The 24,766-nt window shown below is 43.8% G+C and overlaps 3 protein-coding genes and 1 long non-coding RNA gene across 4 annotated transcripts in view; 1 reads left to right on the top strand and 3 right to left on the bottom strand.

The window, feature by feature from the left end:
* Positions 1-9,555, bottom strand: part of acot7 (acyl-CoA thioesterase 7) — a 37,909-nt gene extending 28,354 nt beyond the window's left edge. Inside the window, exon 1 of the mRNA XM_088369997.1 lies at positions 9,228-9,555. Within this exon, the coding sequence (XP_088226123.1) occupies positions 9,228-9,325 (98 nt within the window). The 5' untranslated portion in view covers positions 9,326-9,555. The remainder of the gene's footprint in view (positions 1-9,227) is intronic.
* On the top strand, positions 8,953-24,563 carry LOC148401429 (uncharacterized). The gene is made up of 2 exons (XR_015857319.1): positions 8,953-9,668; positions 24,153-24,563. It is a non-coding gene; the product is annotated as an uncharacterized LOC148401429 (long non-coding RNA).
* On the bottom strand, positions 10,017-11,447 carry LOC148401431 (transcription factor HES-2-like). The gene is made up of 4 exons (XM_088370000.1): positions 11,292-11,447; positions 11,110-11,205; positions 10,912-10,999; positions 10,017-10,801 (listed from the first exon to the last, which is right to left on the bottom strand). The coding sequence occupies exons 1-4, from the start codon at positions 11,388-11,390 to the stop codon at positions 10,491-10,493; spliced, it is 594 nt and encodes a 197-aa protein (XP_088226126.1). The 5' UTR covers positions 11,391-11,447; the 3' UTR covers positions 10,017-10,490.
* On the bottom strand, positions 21,797-23,366 carry LOC148401430 (transcription factor HES-2-like). The gene is made up of 3 exons (XM_088369999.1): positions 22,869-23,366; positions 22,580-22,757; positions 21,797-22,494 (listed from the first exon to the last, which is right to left on the bottom strand). The coding sequence occupies exons 1-3, from the start codon at positions 22,956-22,958 to the stop codon at positions 22,160-22,162; spliced, it is 603 nt and encodes a 200-aa protein (XP_088226125.1). The 5' UTR covers positions 22,959-23,366; the 3' UTR covers positions 21,797-22,159.
* Positions 24,564-24,766: the final 203 nt, after the last annotated feature.

The raw sequence follows: 24,766 nt of genomic DNA, 5'->3' as shown, positions 1-24,766 counted from the left end.
GCAGCTGGACGAAGCCAGGACTTCCTTGGATGCACCTGGAGGAAGCCGGGACTGCCTTGGATGCGCCTGGACAGAGCCAGGACCACCTTGGATGCGCCTGGACGAAGCCAGGACCGCCTTGGATGCGCCTGGACGAAGCCAGGCCCGTCTTGGATGCGCCTGGACCAAGCTAGGACCGTCTTGGATGCGCCTGGACCAAGCCAGGACCGCCTTGGATGTGCCTGGACCAAGTCAGGACCGCCTTGGATGCGCCTGGACCAAGCCAGGACGAACTGGTTGAAGCCAGGACTTCCTTGGATGTGCCTGTACAAAGTCAGCGCTGCCTTGGATGCGCCTGGACAAAGCCAGGACCACCTTGGATGCGCCTGGATGACGCCAAAACCGCCTTGGATGCACCTGGATGACGCCAGGACAGCCTTGGATTCGCCCGGACCGCCTTGGATGTGCCTGGACAACACCGGGACCGCCTTGGATGCGACTGGACGACGCCAGAACCACGTTAGATTCGCCTGAAGGACGCCGAGACCGCATTTGATGGGCCTGGATGAAGCCGGAGCCGCCTCGGATGCGCCTGGACGACGCCCGGACCGCCTTGGATGCGCCTGGACGAAGCCAGGATTGCCTCGTATGTGCCTGGACGATGCCAGTATCGCCTTGAATGCGCCTGGACTGCCTCAGATGTGCCTGGACGAAGCCGGGACTGCCTCGGATGCGCCTGGACGAGGCCAGGACCGCCTCGGGTGCGCCTAGACGACGCCGGGACTGCCTGGACGAAGCCACGACCGCCTTGGATGCGCGGGACGAAGCCTGGACCGCCTTGGTTACACCTGGACGAAGCCAGGACCGCCTTGGATGCACCTGCCTGCCTGCCTGCCTGCCTGCCTGAGCCTGATCTGATCTGAACACTTGATGAGAACAGCAAGCAAGAAAGTCATTATCATTCACATTTCATTTTAATTGGATTTTAAAAGGTTTGATTTGGACAACCGAAAAGAATATTATATATATATATATATATATATATATATATATATATATATATATATATATATATATATATATATATATATATATATATACACACATATACCGTATTGGCCCGAATATAAGACGATGATTTTTGCATTGAAATAAGACTGAAAAAGAGGGGTTGTCTTACATTCGGGGTCTGGACATTATACCCATTTTCACTTGTGCGCAGCGGTGAGTTAAAGGTTGCTGGTATCGACTGAGTATGTTTCTGTGATCCCGTGCGTCTTTGACACAAAGTGAGTATTTTACATTTCATTGTCACTCCTGTCCACTGTTGTGCCGTTTCTCCGATCGCGGTTTGCTTCATGTGCGCTCCGTTTGACAGCTCCGGCGCGCTCATAATCGATTGAGTATGTTGCTGTGATTGTGTGTGTCTTTGACACAAAGTGAGTATATACATTTCATTGTTACTACTGTCCACTGTTGTGCCGTTTGTCCGATTGCGGTTTGCTTCTTGTGCGTGCCATTTGATTGACAGCTGCGACGCTATCCTTTAAGTTTGTCTCGCATCGTACGAGTAGCCGTTACACAGCGGCACGGCAACTAACGGTCGCCAACAAATGTATTTTGTTGTCTTGATCAATGACTTATGTTTGGTGTGTTGCCGAGAGTATTTCATTTATGGTTATTTATCAGAGATGGGGACTCGAGTCACTGTGACTTGGACTCGAGTCGACTCGAGTCGCTGTTTTGATGACTTGTGACTTGACTTGACAAAAAATGAAAAAACTTGAGACTCGACTTGGACTTGGAAGTTAAAGACTCGGGACTTGACTTGAGACACGATGACTAGAATGACTTCGGTGTTATTTAGTTTATGTTTTCAGTTTGAATATAAAATGATTAATACATTTATAAAAATGATATCGATAACACTATAGGAGCGCAGGCTGAGAATGGCGTTGTCATGATTGGATCACTACCCTGTCAATCAATCAGTTGTGCCCTCTCTACCTACCGAACGTGTTTATTGGAGAATCACGCCCTTTTACATCAGACATGCGCAAATATGTCAAGTTCAAGTTCAAGTTCAAGTTCAAGTTTACTTTATTGTCAAAAATTCTATGTAACAGGGTTAGCACAGAAGTTTGAAATTGAAATGTCAGCGGGAGCGGTACCGCGAGTCATCACCTTCGGCTATCGCAATTACTTTTATGACGGCAAAAGACAGCACAGTGCGAGATATGCAACAAAAACATTTCGGACAGCTTCAAACTTTGTCTGTCATTTGAAGAGCTATTCTGCCAAGCAAAGTTTGCAACTCAAATGTGTCAGACACTGTCGGCAGACGTTCATTTGTTTAGATTGAGCTGTCAATAAATCATTGTATGAGGTAATTTCTTTTGTGTTTGATTCCATGGAGTATTTTACTGAATATCAGTAATTACAAATTGCAAATCCAAATTATTGTCATATTTTTTAAACCGGTTAGACACATTGGACAATGATGGTTACTTAAAGTTACTGATATCTTGTCTTTTCACTACTAAGATCAGATTCTGCGGGTAAAATTGCAATAATAAGGTGACTTGACTTGGACTTGACTTGACCTATTTAAGGACTTGACTTGGACTTGACTTGACCTATTTAAGGACTTGACTTGACTTGCCCAAGAAAAAAATGACTTGGGACTTACTTGAGACTTGAAGGTTAAGACTTGAGACTTACTTGAGACTTGCACATGTGTGACTTGGTCCCATCTCTGTTATTTTATTTTATTTTTTTTGCCAATAATTCAGTAAAGCAACCAATACGGAACCACTGTGTTCTGACCGACACCCAGGGGCGAAAAGAGCACAATCATCCGAGCCAACCCCCTATACCAGTGGTTCACACCTAGGGGTGCGAGAATGGTTCTTAGGGGGTGCGAGGATACCCTGGGGGAAATTTACAATTGGATAATGGTCGGGTAACCGAAAAAAGTGAAAAATTCTGGAAATCAAGAAGTCATTATGTTAATTGGCATTAGGGATAATGCTAATTACCGTAATTTTCGGACGATAAGTCGCGTTTTTTTCATAGTTTGGGTGGGGGGGTGACTTATACTGAGGAGCGACTTATGTGTGAATTTTTTCAAAAATTTTCAAAAAAAAAAAAAAAACAAGTGAAACCGTGATAAACTAACCGCGATGTAGCAAGGGATTATTGTAATTTGAATTTCAAGTGATGTCAGCAGTACAGTGCGGCGCGGGGCGGCGCGGCGCAGCGCAGCGCAGCGCGGCGGTTGTTTACATAAAGGACAAAGATTCGATCACGGGATAACGAAGGGCCCCACGTACTACCGGCATCATTAGCGGCTTTGTTTGTAAGTGACACGGAGGACGAAGAGTTTGAAGGATTTAATGATTTGGAGTGACACAGAAGGTTTGAAAAACTATTATGGCTTTTACGCACGCCCGGTCCTACTCTACGGAGCTCTCTTTCACTTCCGTGGATGGAAGTCGGGGGTCAGCGCTCGGCCGGGTGGCTGTCCGAGGACGGTGGATGGGGCTCGGACATGGCTTTTACGCACGCCCGTTCCTACTCTGCGGAGCTCTTTTTCACCTCCGTGGATGGAAATCGGGGGGCCGGCGCTCGGCCGGGTGGCTGTCCGGGGACGGGGCTCGGACATGGTTTTCACGCACGCCCGGTCCTATTCTATGGAGCTCTCTTCCACCTCTGTGGCTGGAAGTGCCACCTCCGGGGATGGAAGTCCACGCCGCCACACGCCTGGAAGTCAACGCCGGTCCTTTGGGCCGTGTTGCGGTGAACTATTTATGTTATAGTTATTTGATATATTTTATTTCGTTTAGCAACTTGTATATGGTTTTATTGTTACAGTTCAGTAGTTGTTGGCTCGTTGAACTCTTGTTTTGTTAAATAAAGAGCCGTTTACCAAACCCACGTCTTTCCTTGTACTTTGTTAACGCTACAATATAGTAGTTATATACTAGATCTGTGGAATAACGACGAGGCTGACGTCAGAGCGCACGCGCGGCGTTGTTGACAAAGGACGAGGAATTTGATCGATGGATTTAACGATTTAGAGTGACACAGATGGTTTGATAATATTATTGCTTATGTAATAGTTATTTGATATATAATTTATATATCGTTTTATGGGCCTGTGGAATAGTTTGAAGTGCAAGCGCCATGCACCCATTGTTGACATAAAGGACGATCGATGGATTTAATGAATTGGAGTGACACAGATGGTTTTATAAATGTGTTATTTATGTAGTAGTTATTTGAATAATTCTGAATGTTATGTCAGGCCCGTTCTCAGCTCTTCGTTTGTGTTTATGTCACATTAGCTTACCTATCGTTTAGCCTGTTGCTGCTCGTTCATGTCTTCCTGGTGTTGGATTTTGTTGAATAAATGTCCCCCAAAATGCGACTTATACTCCGGAGCGACTTATATATGTTTTTTTCATGTTATTCTGCATTTTATGGCTAATGCAACCTATATTCCGAGCGACTTTTAATCCGAAAATTACGGTAAGCCTTATAGCTGTAAAGTAAACCAATTCTTATTATAATAATTATTTAGGATTAGGGTTAGGGGTGCGAGAACTGGTTGGTGAATTGAATGGGGTGCGAACAAGGAAAAAGGTTAAGAACCACTGCCCTACACAGTCCTCAGGCTCTCCAACAATAGCGGTAGCAGTTTGCATTATTTTATTGCAATGTTTTTCCTTATTCAGATTTGTTTCAAGACTACAGTTACAATTAGACTTCACTTTGATGGTTAATGCAGTTAATGCAATTTTGTTGTTTTATCACAGTAGACTGGTTGATTTACATTTCAACAAATGTTTATTTATTTACAAATGTGATTGCACTTTAGTTTACATATTTAAATGTTATTAAGATGTGATAGACAGTTTTTGCATGATTTGAATGAGGCAAAATAACATGCTTTTTCTCTCGAATTTTAATGTTATAATCATTTGTTTCAGATGTAATTATTTTCTGTATAAGAATTAAAGTTGGTGTTCAAAGTCTTTTTTCAAACTTGAGTCTTGAAAAAGAGGGGGTCATAACTGGGGTCGTCTCATATTTAGGCCAATACGGTATATATAATATATATATATATATATAAAATTAATATTTTTTTTAGTGGGTAGATTTTTGTGACTTGGTCATTTCAAAAGTAGCTCGCGAGCTGAATAAGTTTGGGCACCCCTGTTCTACATAGTCACATGATGACAAAAAATGTCACTGTTTGTTAGAAAAGCAGAACAGCAATAGGCATCAAGGAAATAATTTAAAACTATTTATCTCAACGACTGCTGAGCAATTTTACAAAATAATGAAATTGTGACCCCACCATTATTGTGATTGGAATTTAATATGCCATTATTTTTTCAAGATCCTCTTCCTCAAGTCAAGTCAAGTTTATTTGTATAGCCCTAAATCACAAACAGTCTCAAAGGGCTTCACATAGCCAAAATTGACAATTATTCTCAAAGCATCCCCTGATCTTAAGCTCCCAAAAGGGCAAGGAAAAACTCAAAAAACCCCTGCCAGGGGAAAATGAGAAACCTTGAGAAGGGACCACAGATGGAAGGATCCCCCTTTCAGGATCGCCAGGTTGTAATGGGTGCAGAGAGGGCACAAGTAATACATAATATGAAAATGAATGTCGGAGGTGCCCGCGACTGTCCTGGCAGTGTCTTCAAGGGGGTTGAGCTGCAGTTTCTTCATCTTGAATTGGTCCCCGAGAATCCAGCTAGCCGCTATCAGCTTTTGAGCCGGGGAGGGGGTGGGCAGAGAGAACAAAACAAACTCCGGCCAAATCGGCCACTACAAGTTAGTTAGAGGCCATCTCATAGAAATGTGTCTTTAAACGTGTCTTAAATGTTTCTACTGAGGTAGTAGTTCTAATATCCATTGGTAGGGCATTCCAAAGCTCTGGAGCCCGAATAGAGAATGCTCTAGACCCTGCAGACATTTTCTTGGCCCTCGGTGTAACTAAAAGACTAGCGTTTTGCGAACGAAGGTTACGAGACGGAACATAAGGAACGACTAGGTCGACGAGATATGAAGGCGCTAAGCCATGCAGTGATTTATAGGTTAGTAGAAGAACCTTGAAGTCACATCTTAAATGGACTGGGAATTTCTTAACAAAACGGAAGCAATAAATTAATCTGTACTACCAAAATAACAGAATCAGATTTATTATACACAAAGTTTTATTTATTTATGATACTACACATGTTTTTTTCAGGGTAGCATTGAGGAGGATTTGTTAGCACATCCGCCTCACAGTTCAGAGGGTGAGGGTTCAATTCCACCTCTGGCCCTCCTCGTGTTGAGTTTGCATCTTCTCCCCGTGCCTGCATGGGTTTCTTTCCGGGCACTTTGGTTTCCTCCCACATCCCAAACACATGCACAGTAGGCTGATTGAACACTCCAAATTTCCCATAGGTGTGAGTGGGAACGTGGATAGTTGTTCGTCTCTGTGTGCCCAGCAATTGGCTGGCAACCAGTTCAGGGTGTCCCCTGCCTACTGCCCGATTACTGCTGGGAAAGGCTCCAGTATACCTGCGACCCCGGTGTGAACAAGTGGTACAGAAAATGAATGGCTATACACACCCACGTTGTGTGCTAATTTAGTTTTACCGTAATTTTCGGACTAAAAGTCGCTCCGGAATATAGGTCGCATGAGCCATAAAATGCACAATAACGTGAAAAAAAGTCGTTCCGGAGTACAAATTGCATTTTGGGGAAAATTTATTCGACAAAATCCAACACCAAGAACAGACATGAACGAGCAACAACAGGCTAAACGATAGGTATGCTAACGTGACATAAACACAAACGAAGAGGTGAGAACGGGCCTGACGTAACATTCAGAGTTATTCAAATAACTATTACATAAATAACACGTTTATAAAACCATCTGTGTCACTCCAAATCATTAAATCCATCGATCGTCCTTTATGGAAACGATGTCGCGTATGCGCCGCGCCGCTGATGTCTAAATATTCTAAATATTCCACAGACCCACATAACGATGTATAAAGTATATATCAAATAACTATCATATAAACAACAATATTATCGAACCATCTGTGTCACTCCAAATCATTAAATCCATCGATCAAATTCCTCATCCTTTGTCAACAACGCTGCGCGTGCGCCCTGACGTCAGCCTCATCGTTATTCCACAGATCTAGTATATAACTATATTATAGCATTAACAAAGTACAAGGAAAGACGTGGGTTTGGTAAACGGCTCTTTATTTAACAAAACAAGAGTTCAACGAGCCAACAAGTACTGAACTGTAACAATAAAAACAGATACAAGTTGCTATACGAAATAAAATATATCAAATAACTCTAACATAAATAGTTCACCACCACACAGCCCCAAGCACCGGCGTGGACTTCCAGGTGTGTGACGGCGTGGACTTCCATCCTCGGAGGTGGCACTTCCAGCCACGGAGGCGGAAGAGAGCTCCATAGAATAGGACCGGGCGTGCGTAAAAGCCATGTCCGAGCCCCATCCACCATCCCCGGACAGCCACCCGGCCAAGTGCCGGCCCACGACTTCCATCAACGGAGGTGAAAGAGAGCTCCGCAGAGTAGGACCGGGCGTGCGTAAAAGCCATGTCCGAGCCCCATCCACCGTCCCTGGACAGCCACCCGGCTGAGCGCCGGCCCCCGACTTCAATCCACGGAGGTGAAAGAAAGTTCCGTAGAGTAGGACCGGGCGTGCGTAAAAGCCATAATAGTTTTTCAAACCTTCTGTGTTACTCCAAACCATTAAATCCTTCAAACTCTTCATCTTCCGTGTCACTTACAAACAAAGGCGCTAATGATGCCTGTAGTACATGGGGCCTTTCGTCATCCCGTGATCGAATCTTTGTCCTTTATGTAAACAACCGCCGCGCCACGCCACTGACGTCACTTGAAATTCAAATTACAGTAATCCCTTGCTACATCGCGGTTTGTTTATCGCAGTTTAACTTTTTTCTTTTTTTGGGGAATTTTGAAAATTTGTGAAAAAATTCACATACAAGTCACTCCTCAGTATAAGTCGCCCCCCCCACCCAAACTATGGGGAAAAAAACGCCACTTATAGTCCGAAAATTACGGTACTTTTTTTTGCTTGTTTATGTTTGTAATATGTATCATGTTTATATTCAGAATAAACCAAACCACTACTTGAGACCTTATTGAAACACCAAATACTGCCACGTGATGTTCAAATAAATATACATCAGGCAGTACCATATAACATGACCAGGCTTAAATGTACGGAGTATCAATAAATGGCATATTTCTCTATTATGTGTACGAACAGTATCAGCATATGGACCCTCACATAGACACAAAGAGGCACATACACGTTTATTATTATATATTTTTACCCAAAAACAGAAGAAAAAGCGAAAAAAGATGAAAGGGGCAAGGAGTGAGCCTCGAGTTCAATGTGTCATTAGTACACACAACACCACAAAATTAGGTGTAGGAGGACACAAAATGCAAACGTGGTTGCTCCTCAGACGTTCTTGTAGCAAAACAGTGACTTCCCATTTAACGTCTTCAGATAAGCTATAAGCAGTGTCACGAAGTTTATTTTGTGATAGTACATACGACACCTGATAACTGAAGTAATGAACATACGTAATATGTATCTTAAATTGTGTTTGCAGAACAACTGATCTTCTGTTTAACACTGATGTGCGACTGTGAGGGAGTGTGGTGGTTGGTGGGGGGCACTTTGCGCCTCCTGTTGGTGAACAAGTGTACAACGACGCAGGACGTGCTGCTAGGACATGAAGCCGAGTCATAAATGCACATTCTGCTCCAGCTTTTGACCTATACATATTTTCATGTTCAATAAAGACGTAAGCATCATGTTGTGTGGTGTCATCATCTTCTACGTGTTTGACGGGAAGGTGTGTTTGATGATATGACTCGAGGACGACAAAAATGCTTGATCATCCACTAACACATCCCGTTTGATGCACTACGCCATAACTGAACATTTCGACGCAGTCACCAACAATGATAACGGAGACAGAAATGAAACGCATGCAAAACAGATAAAGTAGATTAAGCCGGCGAGTAAAGTCTCGCGATGGATGGACGGCGGTCGGGGCATACGTGAGTTCCCTATATGCACTGATCATGTATTCACATGCCGAATGACGAAGTAAAGGACGAACATGTCGTAATAAACATAACACAATTAAACATCCTACCTGCATATAGTTGAAAGGATGATGCGGCTTCGAGAGGCTTCATCACTGACATGATACTGGTGAGGACGTCCTCTGTTCAATGGTGAAAACGAAGACATTTACACAGTATCCGGGAGTTAAGTCAGCACGGAAGTAAGTAGTAATTTAGAAAAGAAGCGCTAAATGTTTCTCGCGGGTATAAGGAAACGCAATGTGCTGAACACGATTGAACTGCTCAACGCTGTGCTGAACACGAACACGATTTCATTAAATGTATCTGTGGTGGTTATTTTGGAAATGCCACGCCAACAATGAACAGCGTCCATCCGTCAGCTTCCTTCTGAACGAGGCAATTCTTGAGTACGTGAACGCAACACGCCTTGGCAATAACACTCGCGGCCTTTAGGGAGAAGCAGACACCAGTACAAGAAGACGCCGAGGCCGAAACAAAATTTATTTCAGGTAAGGTATTATTTATTATTATTATTTAAGGTAATAAATGACAAAACATACGCCCACATATCCAAAAGCATTGGCACAGAACTAGAAATTAATGCTGGCCACACAAAATGGGATTAAAAAAAAAAAAAAACACTTATGGCATATCCTAGATCAGGGGGTTATAAACCAATTGCAGTGTTTGTTTTCAGAGGACAACTGTACAATGCGGTGTAGCAAAGTGTTTATGCTTTGATGTTGTCCCGACATTGTGTAATGATAAGGGATGCATTAACTTTTATATAGGCCTACTATACAAACAGAATTCTACAGTGTGAGGAAAAAAAGACAAGTGCACATCACTACGACGTCGAAGTTTTATTTTTTTTTTAAATACAAACATTACACAAACACAAAAAATGCTGTAAAATGGAATAAAACATCCCAAAAGGGATACCTGCAGTGACATGATATGATATGTCCACAAAATCAATCTGCACAGATTTACAACACTGAAATCATACAGTGCAAATTCACTAACAGTGACCCTTGGGGTCTTACAGGGCGGTTTCAATAGCCCTTAATCATTCAGTCATCAAAATAGACCAAATATTTAACCTAAAACATACATGCGGAGTTTTAACCAAATACGACAGTCTAGATGTCAACTTATACAAGACAACCGACGCGTACGCAAAAGGGAAAGTATACAATACTCAGCTAAGTCGATTTATGGTAAATCTTAAACGCAGGCCTATACAAGTCGACATGTAATATGTACATGTATATAACATGCTGCCATAGTCGTTTCGAGGGCGTGCTGTGGACCCACTAGACGAGAATAATCTACCAGGGTCTCCACATGGGGGCAATGTTGAGCTGTGGAGCTGAGCGCGCTCCACTTGGGTGCACCGCACCCTCGGGTTTGTGGCCCAGGCTGGACTTCAGGCTAAGAAGCCTCTGTTGGATGTGCGGGAAAGCCGCGGAGCTCTGGTTGCAGCAGTTGTGGCACTGCCTGTTGACATTGGCCGACATGGACCGCTGGATGAAGTCGGTCACCTGTCGGGTGGCGTCGGACTCGAGGCTGCTTTTCGGAAGGAGCGCAGAGACGCGCTGGAGGCAAGCTTTGTAGCCCTCTTTGTAACTGTCTGTGGAATCTGAAATACAAGTGATTATGTTGAGCTGTTGAATCAACGAATGAACGTATAAAAAAGCCGTATTGTATTTCTGACTTCGTGTGAGTAGGCTCTTTGAGCAGGCTACTCACTTTTATTTTGGACAGGGGGCATGTCACTGAGGAACCTCACAGTCATCTCCAGGATGTCTGCTTTCTCCAGCTTAGAGTAGCGACTTTTCTGCAAATGTTAAAAAAAAATCAAATGTTAAAACAAACAAGCCAAACCCTTACTTTGATCATTTCACATCTAACAATATGTTCAAGGAACTGAAATTAAAAACAACATACATCTTTGCCGGTAAGAGGAAGAATGAGGTCCTTCAAGTGGTTCAGGCTGTCGTTAATACGAGCACGCCTTCTTTTCTCCACCAATGGTTTCATCGTCTGAAAATTATAAACCAAGTTTAGTGGCGGTACAATAAATAGAGAAAATTTGAGCACATTTAAATGTATGAGGAAAGACAACTCACCTTTCTGAGCTCTAGGGCTTCTTTCCTTTTGGCCACGGTGGACTTCACGGGAAAGGATGCTAGAGCATCACAAGTCATGTTTGGAGACATGTTCTTCATCCTATGAGTTCTGGAGATGTATCCTCGACAGATACCAGCGGAAAACTGTGTCCAACCGTCAGCGGCTGCGGTTTATATCCGCGTCCATGGCGTCGGTACCCGTGCGTCATGGCTACGCCCCCAAGCCAACACCAAACGTCGTGACTGGCCACGCATTCGATGAAAACAACAGAATAAAAGCTTCACGTTTATTAGGACATTAGGATAGCCATCTGTCTTCTACTTAAATCCAAGCGTGACAACTGCATTGCGTGTCTGCATTATGATAAGCAAAAACTATATGCATAATCCACACCCAGACGCCACGCGTAAAACTTGTTTGCTCGCACACAAAACCAACCAACAAAACATTTGAAGATGCCATTTTTCAATAGTTACATGTACATCAAATTTAGTACATTACTTTATTTGTCGTAAAAAAACAATACGGATTGTATAGTTGTGTGTAATTCTATAGTAACCACTTTTTTTGTTGGTTTTTTTGGGGCGTTTTTACGCGTAGACTCAAGACTGTTCTAAATATGAAACAAAGCCAATCTAATGCAATGAATTAGTTCATTTTACTCAATTGTTCTGATTTTATTTCGGATAGTATAAAAATATAAAATACATGAAGCATTATTGACTCTTTGTGTTGTTGTTTTAGTGTTCATTATAAAATGCATTTTACTGCGTTTCATACCAAAGGATGTTTGCTCATGTAAACTACATAGTTTTCACGGGGTGCCCATTTATTAAATAGATACTTAAACAAAAGACAGCGTAATACAGCTGTCGGTATTGAAGCAGCCTGTGTGCATGCATGGAAATAGGGTCCGCAGGCAGCCAGTCTCCTGCTCCAATCCAATCCACGCTACATCAAGTAAACCCAAGCCACGCTACTTCCAAATAACATCTGCTCACACATTTTGACAACAATAGTTTTGCATATGAGGTTTATGCAGTTCCTGAAAGGGGTGGGGGGGTGACGAGGTCGCAATACCTGCAGGGTGTTTGTGCGTCCTGCTGCCAACGCTACGCACAGAATGGCGGGTGCTGGAACCGGGAGGGTCGGGGGCGTCGCTGATTTGATGCACACAAAGAAAACAGCAGCACATTTTGGAAAATAACTCAAAAGAAATGATTGCGCGTTTGATTTATTTCTGCAAAGTTATGGATAATTCAGCCGACAGAGGAAGGTTTATTCCACCCTTTATGCGTCGCGCTTTCCCAAATTTGTGTACTTATCAGCAAGTTTCAAGTTAGAATAGCATCGAACAATAACTGAAGATGTATGACAAACCATCAGATGCCGCTGCACTCTGGGGAACCACGCGTGCAGCACGCGCCACGGTGACCAGATGGCTCTCTGCCACCCCCACCTTCCGATCACCCTCATTCTCTTTCAGCCTGTATCCATGCAGTCATCCTGCGGCGCAGACATCCCAGCACCGTTAGTCGTACTACAGACGCGCGCGCACGCACACACACACACACACACACACACACACACACACACACAGGCACGCACACGATTGTGTGGGTCTTTTTTTTTTTACGCGCATAACACATGATCCCAAGCACTTTTGGCGTGGCTACCCCATCTGCATGTTTATAATGTACAACTGATTCGAATCGTTACCATCCCCACCCCAGCCCCGATATGGAGGCTTTGTGCCGCATTATATAGCTTGACAGCCATTTTGGCGTCCAGGCAATCATGGGATGCATGTTTTTGCATATTGTTTACTCAATCTGGTAGAGGCCATAGGAAGTATTTTGTATGGAGACTAGAAAAGAAATGTAGACTAGAAAGAAAGAAAGAAAGAAAGAAAGAAAGAAAGAAAGAAAGAAAGAAAGAAAGAAAGAAAGAAAGAAAGAAAGAAAGACACAAACATATGTCACGTCTCGTCCCCGGTTGTTTTATTATGTGCACGTTGCTATGATTTCTGTACGCATCGCCTATCCCCTCCCGTGTCACCTCACAATCAGTGTCATCACCCTCACCTCCTCACCTGCCTCTCGTTACCTGTCGTGTATTTAAGTCTTGTCTGCCTGTCCCTCACTCCCTTTCGGATTATTTCTGGTTTCACGTCTGTCAGTTCTGTTTTTTTTTTTTTTTTTCCCAGCCATGTCGGTTAGTCCCATTGATATTTGTTAGGCCGTTACGTCACGTTAGTTTGGTGGTTCTGTTAGTTTGTTCCCCTTATCCTCTCTTCCAACTACCTTTTCCCTTCAATAAACCCTGGTCCAGGCTGCATTTGGCCACCCTGCTCCATTCCGATCCGTAACAACATATAAACAAGGTAGGTCCAGTCCCCTTCAAAAGTATTGGAACAGCATGGTCAATCCTTATGGTTTTGTTGTATACTGTACAAAATACTGTATACTTCAGATCAAATGATGAATGAGAAAAAAGATGAGATTTCCAGCCCTTGTTTTATGGTATTGACATCTGTGTTAAACACACAACACACAACAGAGCACCTGTATTTTGGAACCACACATTTTTTTGAGTGAGCAAAAATATCTGAACAGACATGCAGTAACACCGTCAAGGCTGCAACCCGTTGACTTCACCAGACTGTTGCTTTATTCATTTGGAATGCTTTTACTTCAGCCTTTTAAAAATCTTGTTTGGGGCTGGGGCTTTCTGTCTTCAGTCTCTGCTTCAGGAGGTTAAATGTATGCTCCATTGCGTTAAAGTCAGATGGTTGACTTGGTCAACCACCTCACCCCTCATGAAATCATTTGGTTTAACTTGGGAGTGTTTTTCAGGTCATTGTCTTGCATCATTGTCAGGCTGATGAAGCTTCTCCTGATTAGTTTGGATGCATTTTTCTGTAAATTGACAGACAAAATGATTCTTTTAAATTTCAGACTTCATGACACGACCTCCATCATGCTTTACACAAGAATGAGCTTGCGTGTTTTGGATCATGTGCATCCAATCAACCCCTTCCCTGTGGAGTTGTCTTTCGATGTTTCTTCACAGCTCTCACCATCTTTCTGTCATCAACTGCTGCTACTAACTTGGCCAAACTGTTTGAGGCCAGTTGCTCAGTACACTAACAGTTTTTTTCTTTTTCAGAACATTTCAAACCATTATATAGGCTATGCCGAATATTTGTGCAATAGCTCAAATCGTATACCCCTCTCTTTTCCCAGCTTCAAAATGTCTCAAATGCCCGTCTCTCTCCCAATGCCATTGTGCTTGCTGAAAATTGTGCTTTTTCTGTTATTGTCAGTTGCAGGTCATGATAATTCGTTAAGGACGAATTGAAGCAAGTGGACTTTTGTTTAACTAATTTGTTTTGGGGGTTTTTAACATTCAAAAGTAACCTTGGAAATTATGCTGTCAGGCTAGCAATATGCAAATGTGACATCATCCATTTGTGGAATCAAATCAGCATTTATTTGGACAGGGCTCAATTAAATGTCAGAAAATATGAAATGCCCACAACCCAAACCAGTAACTCTTAATGTTTTACTGTAAAAATTAGAAAAAAAAAATGTCTGATGAAATATAGCAGCACTGTTCTATCTTTTTTTTTCCTGTCAAGACCATAATGCCATTTGTTGATTTTTGTATTTTCCTTTGGTATATGTACATTGTTGCAAAGATGTGCACTTTGCGAGGCACACTTGCTGCACGCGCCCCTCACAGTCCCGCTGAGATGGAGAGATTAATGGAAGGGACTGCACGAGAGGGGGGTTGAGGGAGGCACCTCTTCTCCCATTTTATGCTGTCGGTTAGAGTCCCCTTTTGTCTTTTCAAGTAAATTGGGCGTCTGTAACCCATCTGTGCAAGCCGGATAACAGGGAGCCTTTGTCTCTCAAGGTCCCAACACTTCACAGGAATTAAGTCACATGCATGCTGCAGGTTTTGGGATGAAGGAGGGAGTGGGGGAAGCAAGAGTAAAACACCATCTGACTTTTTTTCACAGTGTTTGTTTGAGTTGCTGGTTTTGTGCCAATGTGGTTGTCTTCAAAGCTGCAGTTAGTTAGTGGGTGAAGCCAAAATAAAGACAAACTCTTAAACTGCTGCTCTTAACTCAAAAACAACAACTCATTGTGGAACATTGATGCTTGTTGGATTTGTATTATTTTTATGGAACTAGAAAGCAGACAGGTTAATGATAAAAAAAGGTCTTGTAATTGCAGAATAGAATAAAAAATATCAATCACTGCACCAGGGAAAGAACAGATTACAATTTTTTTGTTTCAAATCTGAAAAATCCACAAGGATTGAAAAATAAAATAATTGTGTGTGCAGTGGGAAATTGTGGGAGAGCTTGTGGCTGTCTACCCAAGCGCTGGTCTTCTCTGCAGCAGAGTACTGCGCTCCAGTTTGGAACAGAAGCCCCCATGCCTAAAAGGTGGATGTGGAAATTAACAACACCCTCCGAACTATAACAGGATGCCTGAAACCCACCCCTGTGTCCCTCCTGCGTGTCCTCGCGGGAATAGCGCCGGCCAACCTTCGGCGGGAGGCTGCCACCCTCGTTCTCGCCAGGAAGGCAAAAAATAACAACTGGCACATCCTGCACAACACTACAACAACTCCAGCTCCACCAAGCAGACTCAAGGCATGCCACCCCTACAACATGGCAGCACAAGAGATGCTCAATTCCTTCCCTGAAGACATCTCCAGAGATGCCTGGCTGGCAGCAGCTTGGAAGCAGGAGTGGGAGGCAGCTGGCCCTTCCCTCATGCACCGTTACATCTGGGAACCAGGAGACGGCGCCATAGGAGGAGACGAACTACCTCGCCAGCAGTGGACCACACTGAACCGCTTAAGACCTAGTGTTGGGTGCTTCAACACGTCAATGCGGCAGTAGGGACTAACAGACAGTGCAGCATGTGAGTGCGGAGACCCGGAGCAGACAGCTGACCACATCATCAATACCTGCCCCCTATATAGACCACCCTCGGAGGCCGGCCTCTTTGACCTGGGACCAGAGATGCTGGCGTGGCTCCACGACACCAAGTTGGAGCTCTGACGTTACACGAGAGAGAGAGAGAGAGAGAGAGAGAGAGATTACAATTTTTTTTGTTTCAAATCTGAAAAATCCACAAGGATTGAAAAATAAAATAATTGTGTGTGCAGTGGGAAATTGCCAACTGCTCACGTCACGTATGTGGCTAGTGATATTATCCGCAAGGGGAAGTCTTGCAGTTTATACTGTAAAAACACAGTTTGCACACGCCAACTCTTGGACTCCAGCGAGTCATCTTCTACTTCCACATTGGCAAGCACTGGTGCGCTTCCACCACCCTGATTTTAATGGACCGATCAGATTGACACCAATGGTTTGATAAAATTCACACACTTTTCTAAAATTCGCTCCCGAACACCACTCAAAAGGTTTAAATGTTGAATGCTGAATAATTCGAACGAGTAGCCAACTTTCTCCTCAGTGAAATCCTGGACTAGCTTGCCAGTCAGTCACAGAACACAGATACTGTAGAGACAATTCGCTGGCCATGGCACAGGGACAGAGCAGATCATCCAGTAAGCAGAGGGTCCGCTGTTGATTCCAGCTCTGTCCAAATCATGTGTCGTCGTGTCCTTGGGCAAGCTTGCCACTCACACTCTTGTACGTCTGGATGCAAAGGTTTGGTGATGGGCGGTATGGGCTGTAGTTGCCATGTAAATCTGATACATTTATAGGTCAAAAATTTAAATTTAAAAACAAAAAGAAAATATCTCAAAAACCTGATGTGCTAGCCTAGGAAAAGTAAAACTAAATTCAAATAAGCATCAAAAACACATTTAGGAACACAAAAAGTAATCTCTGATACTGCCAGTACAATCATTGAATACATTTTTATATTTAAGCTAATATTTAAGAATTTTAACAACATATCTCAGATTTTTCTTTGTACTTTCAAAACTTCCAGCATGGCCTTTCTATTCATTTTGCAACTGAGTTATTTCTATCTTCCAGTGTAGCTGCTGTACTTTCGCGCACTGGTAAGCACTTCTGCCTCACAATTCAGAGGTTGTGGGTTCGATTCTGGCTCCAGCCTTCCTATGCGGGGTTTGCATGTTCTTCCCATGACTGTGTGGGTTTCCTCCAGGTACTCCGGTTTCATCCCACATTCCAAAAACATGCATGGTAGGCTGATTGACCACTCCAAATTGTCCATAGGTGTGATTGTGAGTGTGTGTTTTGTAAATTTATGTGTTTTGTAAATTTAAACAAGTCGAGCCATTAAACCAACTGTACAGGAAGCCACTTGTGTCTATGTTTGGAGGGAGTAACAGACACAAATCAGAAGAAACAAGCGAGATATTTATTGGATGTATTTTTTGATAGTTTGTTGACAATGAGAGAAGAAATATACTGTGCAGGTAATACCACAAGGAGCAAATGACTCATCAGCAAAAAAATAGGAAGACCATTTTGCTAAAGTCAAGTCAAGTTTATTTGTATAGCCCTAAATCACAAGCAGTCCCAAAGGGCTTCACATAGACAAAAATTGACAATTATTCTCAAAGCATCCCCTGATCGTAAGCTCCCAAAAGGGCAAGGAAAAACTCAACAAAAAAAAACCTACCAGGGGAAAATGAGAAACCTTGAGAAGGGACCACAGATGGAAGGATCCCCCTTTCAGGGTCACCAGGTTGCAATGGATGTAGAGAGGGCACAAATAATACATAATATGAAAATCAATGAAAAAGTCAAAGTCAAAGTCAGCTTTATTGTCAATTTCTCCACATGCCAAAGACACACAAAGAAACCGAAATTTCGTTCCCCCCTATCCCACGGTGACAAGACATGGCTCACAACAGACAAACAAGTAAACAAGTACAACAAAAGCGTGCTGAATAAATAATGAATAAATAACACAACAATAAATAAATAAATAAGAGGAGCAGAAAAAAAAGGAGCAAGTGCGCGTACAGCAGACATTCCCGAAAATAGCGCAACAGTGCCGCACGCTACGCAGAAGGGGGTAGCGAGTTCAGGGCCCTAACTGCCTGGAGAAAGAAGCTGTTGGCGAGTCTGGTGGTGCGGGAGCGCAGGCTCCTGTACCTCTTCCCAGAGGGCAGAAGGTCAAACAAAGAGTGAGCCGGGTGACTCACATCACTGGCAATCGAGGTTGCCTTGCGGGCGAGATGGGAGGTGTAAATGTCCTTCAGGGAGGGGAGCGAAGCACCAATAATCTTACTAGCCGTATTCACTATGCGCTGCAGGGCCTTCAAGTTCTGTGCAGTTACCACCCCAGACAGCGATGCAACTGGTGAGGACGCTCTCAATGGTGCCACGGTAGAATGTAGACAGGACTGCCTGAGGAGCACATGCACGCCTGAGCTTCCGCAGGAAGTACAGGCGGCGCTGAGCTTTCTTTGCCAGTGACGAGGTGTTTGCGGACCAGGAGAGGTCCTCACTGATGTGCACCCCCAGGAACTTGGTGCAGCTCACCCTCTCCACCACAGCACCGTCGATGATCAGCGGCAGGTGTGTTGTGTGACCCTACCGGAAGTCAACAATGATTTCCTTGGTCTTATTGACGTTCAGCAGGAGGTTGTTGTCCCTGCACCACGTGGTCAGAAGGTCAACTTCCGACCTGTACCGAGTCTCGTCGCCCTTCGTGATGAGACCCACCAGAGTCGTGTCGTCAGCAAACTTCACTATGCGGTTGTCACTGTAGGTCGCAGAGCAGTCATGCGTCAGCAGGGTGAAGAGCAATGGACTGAGCACGCAGCCCTGGGGGGCCCCCGTGCTCAGCGTGATGCTGGCGGAGATTTTGTCGCCAACACGCACCACCTGAGGCCTCTGACAGAGGAACTCCAGTAGCCAGTTGCAGAGGGAGGTACTGAGGCCCAGCTCGTCGAGTTTGGAGATGAGTCGCTGCGGCACAATGGTGTTGAAGGCAGAGCTGAAGTCCACAAACAGCAACCTCACATATGAGTCCTTTCTCTCCAGGTGGGTGAGGGCCGAGTGGAGGGCAGAGCAGATGGCATCCTCAGAGGACCGCTTGGCACGGTACGCAAACTGGAAAGGGTCAATGGTGGGGGGGAGAACGGACTTGATGTGCTCCATGAACAGCCGCTCAAAGCACTTCATGATGATGGGCGCCAGTGCCACAGGGCGGTAGTCATTGAAGCAGGACGGTGCAGGTTTCTTCGGCACAGATTGATTACATTTAAGACGGACGGTCCTAAAATTTGAAATAATTCTTTAAGTAGTTTGGCTGGAAGCGGGTCAAGTAAACATGTTGTTTGTTTAGCTGCACTAACCAATTGTGTAAGCCTTTCAAGGGACACGCTTTTAAAATTTGAGAGGGTTATTGCATGATCATCAGCACTGGTAAACGGCGGTCTCGACTGAGCGATTGGAATGGTATTCTTGATCTCGTCCCTAATGGATTCAATCTTTTGAGCAAAAAATTTCATGAACTCGTCAGCTGAGTGGAAGGAGCTATCAGGGGTCGGCTGGCGTAGTGTTAGCTTTGCCACTGTATCAAATAAGTATTTAGGATTGTTTTTATTGAGATTAATGACTTGCGAAAAATAATAAGTTTTTGCTAAGATAAGCGCATCTTTATATTTCAGGAGGATGTCCTGCCATGCCTGATGGAAAACCAAGTTTGGTTAAACGCCATCTGCGCTCATGCTTTCTACATAATTGCTTAAGCGTACGTGTTTCATCTGTGAACCATGGAGTAGGCTATCTACGGCGAGTTTTCAGATGTAGCGGCGCCACAGAGTCGATAGCATTTAACAATGTCGCATTGAATTCATTTGTAAGATTATCAAAAGGGCCGATGTATGCAGGAAATATGGCGGTTGCCAGCGACAGTAACTCAGATAGCGCAGTTGCAGTCATGGAGTTAAAATTACGGCTGCTATAATTCTGATTGCTCTCTTTGACAAGGAACTAAAATTTCAAATTTTATTAAGTAATGATCAGACAAAACAGTGGTGTATGGCAGTACTGCTATATTTGAGGTTGCAAGTCCTCGGGATAATACCAGATCTAAGGTATTTCCAATCTTATGCGTTGCTGCCTGTACGGCTTGCGTAAAAGCAAACGAATCAGTTAAAGTCTGAAACGCCGAAGTAAGTGGCTCTGATGGTAAATTCATGTATAAAAAGCACAGAGAAGCACCACAAAGGTTTTGAAACAAATTCTATGTAATGAATCATGAGACCAAGATGAAAGGCCTAAGCACGAAGGATGAGAGGATCTGCTCCTGATCCAAATCTCACGGTCTCATCTGTAAAGCAAGCTGCAGGTCATGTCATGGCTTGTGCTTGCATGGCTGCTTCTGGAACTGGGTCAATTATCTTTATTGATGATGTAACTGATGATGGGAGCAGCAGAATGAATTATGAAATATACAAAACCATTTTGTCTGGTAATTTAATGAAAAAAATGCATCCGGACTAATTAGGTGTCATCAATGGCCCAAAACGCACAGCCAACACAAAAGACTTCACCAGCGGGAGAGTAGAAGGTCTTATAGCCTCCAAGCCTAGCCAAGACCTTAACCCAACAGAGCATTCATTTCACCTCCTGAAGAGGCAACTGAAGAGGGAAACCTCCAAAAAGAAGAATTGAAAATAAAGGCCTTGAAAACTATTACAAATTTTAAAAAAATGCAACAGTCTGGTCAATGAGTCGCAGGGTTGACGCAGTTATTGCAAATAAGCGTTAAGCCACTATAAATATGAAATGTTATTCACTTCAACCTTATTTCATTGGGTCTGTTCCAATACATCTGGTCACTTGGCTTCAAACAAAAAGGTCCATCTACATGTAAATGCCATAAAACAAAAACTGGAATTCTGAGCTTTTTTGTCAGTCTACAACAAAAACAAAGGAATTGATCTGGATCCAACACATTCAAAGGTGACTTGATCAGAAAACTTGTGTCTTTTTTTATTGTGGAAAATGTTTGTCCTTGCACATTTGAACTGTTTTCCCTTATGTTTTAAAAATTATTTTTGGATTGGTCAGCATGTTTGACCTCATCCAAGTATAATTCGCATTTTCCTAAGAACTGTACACTCAAACGTAATGGCAAACAATCGTACTTAAAATATCAAGACAATAATTTGTATTGTTTTTAAAAATATTAGAAATATCACAAAACTATAGCATTGGAGTTGATGACAAGTGCAACAGGCTGGAGTGTGTTTTGGGGGCTGCATGTGCACACCCAGCCATGCAATGACCTCAGAGTTCTTCCCACCGAATTGGCGGCAAGCAGTGAGGCGCCTCATGCAGCAACAATAGAGCAGCTGCTCTCAGCATCAATGGGCTTAGGTTGACCTGTGGCTTTATGCATTTTGCCGCCTTTTTCCTAAACCCAACATCTTACTCATTATCAGCTTTTCACAAAACCATAAAACACAAATTCACCATAACATTTTTGTGTTATTAATGCACATTTATTGACTTTTTCCAGTGATACATCTCATGAAACATTTTCATGCATGCTCTCAACATATTTAACACATAGTGTTTACCGCCTATTTTTTTGCACAGACTAAAATACTTTAAAGTCCATCGTGCAAACCTCAAACTGAGTAACCCTTAGGGTTTTACAAAAGTGTTGTCGACAACCCGTGCCCTTGAAACCCCAAAGAGGATTGCATTAATAAAACGTATGTAAAACGATACTGCTTCTTTGGGATCTGTGCTCGATTTTACCCAAAATGAACCAATTGCTAGGTTATATTGACTATACAGCAACTCTCAAATTTTCTTCTATTCATTGCGTATGTTAAGTGGCACGAAATAAATAAGGCATTAAATAAGTGTCCATTAAATCTACCAGGGCCTCCACATGTCTGCGCTGACAGCAGGCGGGACTTGTTGCGCTGGAGGAGAGCCCGCAGCCGCCGGCTGCGACTGCGGCTGGCTGTCTGCCCTCATAGCGCTCAAGCCGGACTTGAGGCTAAGCAGCCTCTGTTGGATGTGGGGGAATGCCCTGGAGGTCTGTGCGCAGCAGTTCATGCAGGACGGGGTAACCGTGGCGGACATGGAGCGCCGCACAAAGTCACTGACCCGCTGACACGCGTCCTGGCTGAGGCTTGTTTGAGGGAGCAGAGCGGAGACCCGCTGGAGGCACGCTTTGTAGCCTTCTCTGTAACTTTCTGCGGGATCTGAATCGGAAGCAAATATTGAATATTATTCACTTATTCACGGACATTGGTGACTATTTTTCGGGCTGTATGGTCAGTATCTCACCTTTCGACGCCGGGAGGTCCCTGAGGAAACGGACCGTCATTTCCAGAATGTCCGCTTTCTCTAGCTTTGAGTAGCGCGCGTTGTCTTTGCCAACCAGAGGCAGGATGAGACTCTTCAAATGGCTCAGACTGTCATTAATACGAGCACGCCTCCTCTTCTCCAACAGCGGTTTGAGAGTCTGGAAGAAATAATGAACGATAAGGTGTTATTCAAGCGCAACTGTATAGTCGACTCACGATAGGGAGACAAAATGCTCTGAAAACACGAGCAGTGTTTTTCTTGTCCTTACCTTTCTCAGCTCGTGGGCTTGTTTCCTCTGGGCCACGGTAGATCTGACAGTGAGAGGCTGGCTGGCCTCGGAAGTGATGCTGGGACTCATATTTTGCGGCCACTTGTGCTTGTGAGATGTGTTCGAATTTGAGGCTGAAGTGTGTAGCGGAGCTGTGCCGCCCTCCTATTTATGTGCCTTCGGCGCGTCGCGGGGGCGGGACACAAGCCACTACGCAGTTTGATCCAGGAGGAGGGGGCTGGGGGTTCAAGACCTTTGGGAAATGAATTAATGACATGCGCTCCTCTCTGGACCATCTGTCTGGTCGGGTAGCATGCAGCCAAGCGCTGGTATGCAGGGATCGATCATTCGTGGAGTCGCTGCAGGATGGCCTCATATTGCAGATTTTATTCAATGTTGTTGCACTTTACATCTTCTGATTGAAGATGTGAAGAAGACGACTGAACACGAAAAGCAAAATTCCGTGCAACATTTCTCTTATTTTCATTCGCCTTTTGGTGAAAAGTAGTGGTCTTTCAGAAGCTGTTGTACTGTTATACGATGGACAAATATACATTACAATTTAATAAATCTCTCGGGTTCACAACATGAATGTGTTATAGGTGTTTATATTTTTTTTACTGCCAGAGAACCACATAAGGCGCACACATTGGATCTTTGTTTCCACTATGGCAAGACTAAATTATTGCTAAAATGCAGTAAGCCACGCCACGCCATCTAACATCTGCTTGTGAACCCCCACAGATGCTTGTTGCCAATGCCAACAACACAGTCCGTGTTTATCAGTATGGATGCTGCGGCTGGTTGTGCTGGGGGCGGGGGGGCAACGTAGTGACGTGATACAAAAGTGATGCCGAATTACAGTTCCTCACACACAATGCGGTTGGGGGCTGCACGATATGCCCATGTGATTTGCATGGACCTAATGACATTTGACAGTGCAGTAGTGAGAAACAACTAGGCATATGCATTTAATAATTTTTATGTTTAAAAAAGGCATAAATGTTGAGAAAGTAGAGTCAGGTATTGACTGAAGAGGTCCTGGGTAGAAACTGGAACACCGGTGACGAGAATGGACTTGCAGCAACATAACTGCAGATTTAAGAAACAATTAAGCCATTCCCGCATGGTCTTATTTAATTGTTTCATGGTGACGACTATGAATTGTGTCAAACGTGTTGTGTGGTAAGAACAAACATTTGGCTAATAAAAAATGTGAAATTATCATCGGTCAATTGTATTATTGTTACTCAGTTCATGTGTAAAGATTTTTTTTATATATAGGTTTGTATGCATTCTCACCATGCACCGATGGGCTTGAGCGACCACCTCCGCAAAAGAGAGCCCCGAGTTGCCGGTGGGACTCACGCGCTCGGCACGCGCCAAAACCACGCAACAGATGGCAAGCCACAGTTTGAATCAGGCGCCACCGCCAAAGCATCGCTCCCTCCGCCCCGATTGTGCTCTGGCAATCTTCTCCACCCCCACCCTGGGCTGGCTGTACGTCTCTGCCATCAGCATCCTCCCTTCTTGCGCTCGCTTCATCATCTCCCAGAGAAGACAGCTGAATAGCTTGGCTATTGCTTGCATGCATATAAGGAGGTATTGCAACAAACACAACTGCGTATTTGCGCGATTTTACCTATCGAATTTATGTCAACTTCAGCAATTAAAACGTTCAATTTAGAAGACAAACTATTGAGTGTAGCTTTCACTGACAATGTCAATAAAATGAATTATCATTAATCTGAAAAGAACACATGAAGATGGAAAGATAATGAGTTCCAAGACGTGGAAGATTTGTAAAATATCTACTCACATCAACTATGTTGCAAGCACAAGGAGAGGAGAGCGCAAGTACGTATTAATTCGTGCGTAAACCTATGTTGTACGACTAT

The sequence above is a fragment of the Syngnathus floridae genome, chromosome 2 (genome assembly GCF_059516105.1).
Source record: "Syngnathus floridae isolate MCC-2025c chromosome 2, RoL_Sflo_1.0, whole genome shotgun sequence".
In the NCBI taxonomy this organism is placed as follows: Eukaryota; Metazoa; Chordata; class Actinopteri; order Syngnathiformes; family Syngnathidae; genus Syngnathus; species Syngnathus floridae.
This window is presented reverse-complemented; position numbering and strand designations above follow the sequence as displayed.

What these genes read in the sequence shown, in the direction of transcription:
- LOC148401431 (XM_088370000.1), bottom strand. Translation starts at nt 11,390, where the DNA reads ATGAAGAACATGTCTCCAAACATGACTTGTGATGCTCTAGCATCCTTT. An exon ending in AAGCCCTAGAGCTCAGAAAG is followed by an intron (nt 11,206 to 11,291) that starts GTGAGTTGTCTT and finishes TATAATTTTCAG; the next exon opens with ACGATGAAACCATTGGTGGA. An exon ending in TTCCTCTTACCGGCAAAGAT is followed by an intron (nt 11,000 to 11,109) that starts GTATGTTGTTTT and finishes TAACATTTGCAG; the next exon opens with AAAAGTCGCTACTCTAAGCT.
- LOC148401430 (XM_088369999.1), bottom strand. Translation starts at nt 22,958, where the DNA reads ATGAGTCCCAGCATCACTTCCGAGGCCAGCCAGCCTCTCACTGTCAGA. An exon ending in AAGCCCACGAGCTGAGAAAG is followed by an intron (nt 22,758 to 22,868) that starts GTAAGGACAAGA and finishes TATTTCTTCCAG; the next exon opens with ACTCTCAAACCGCTGTTGGA. An exon ending in GGACCTCCCGGCGTCGAAAG is followed by an intron (nt 22,495 to 22,579) that starts GTGAGATACTGA and finishes CTTCCGATTCAG; the next exon opens with ATCCCGCAGAAAGTTACAGA.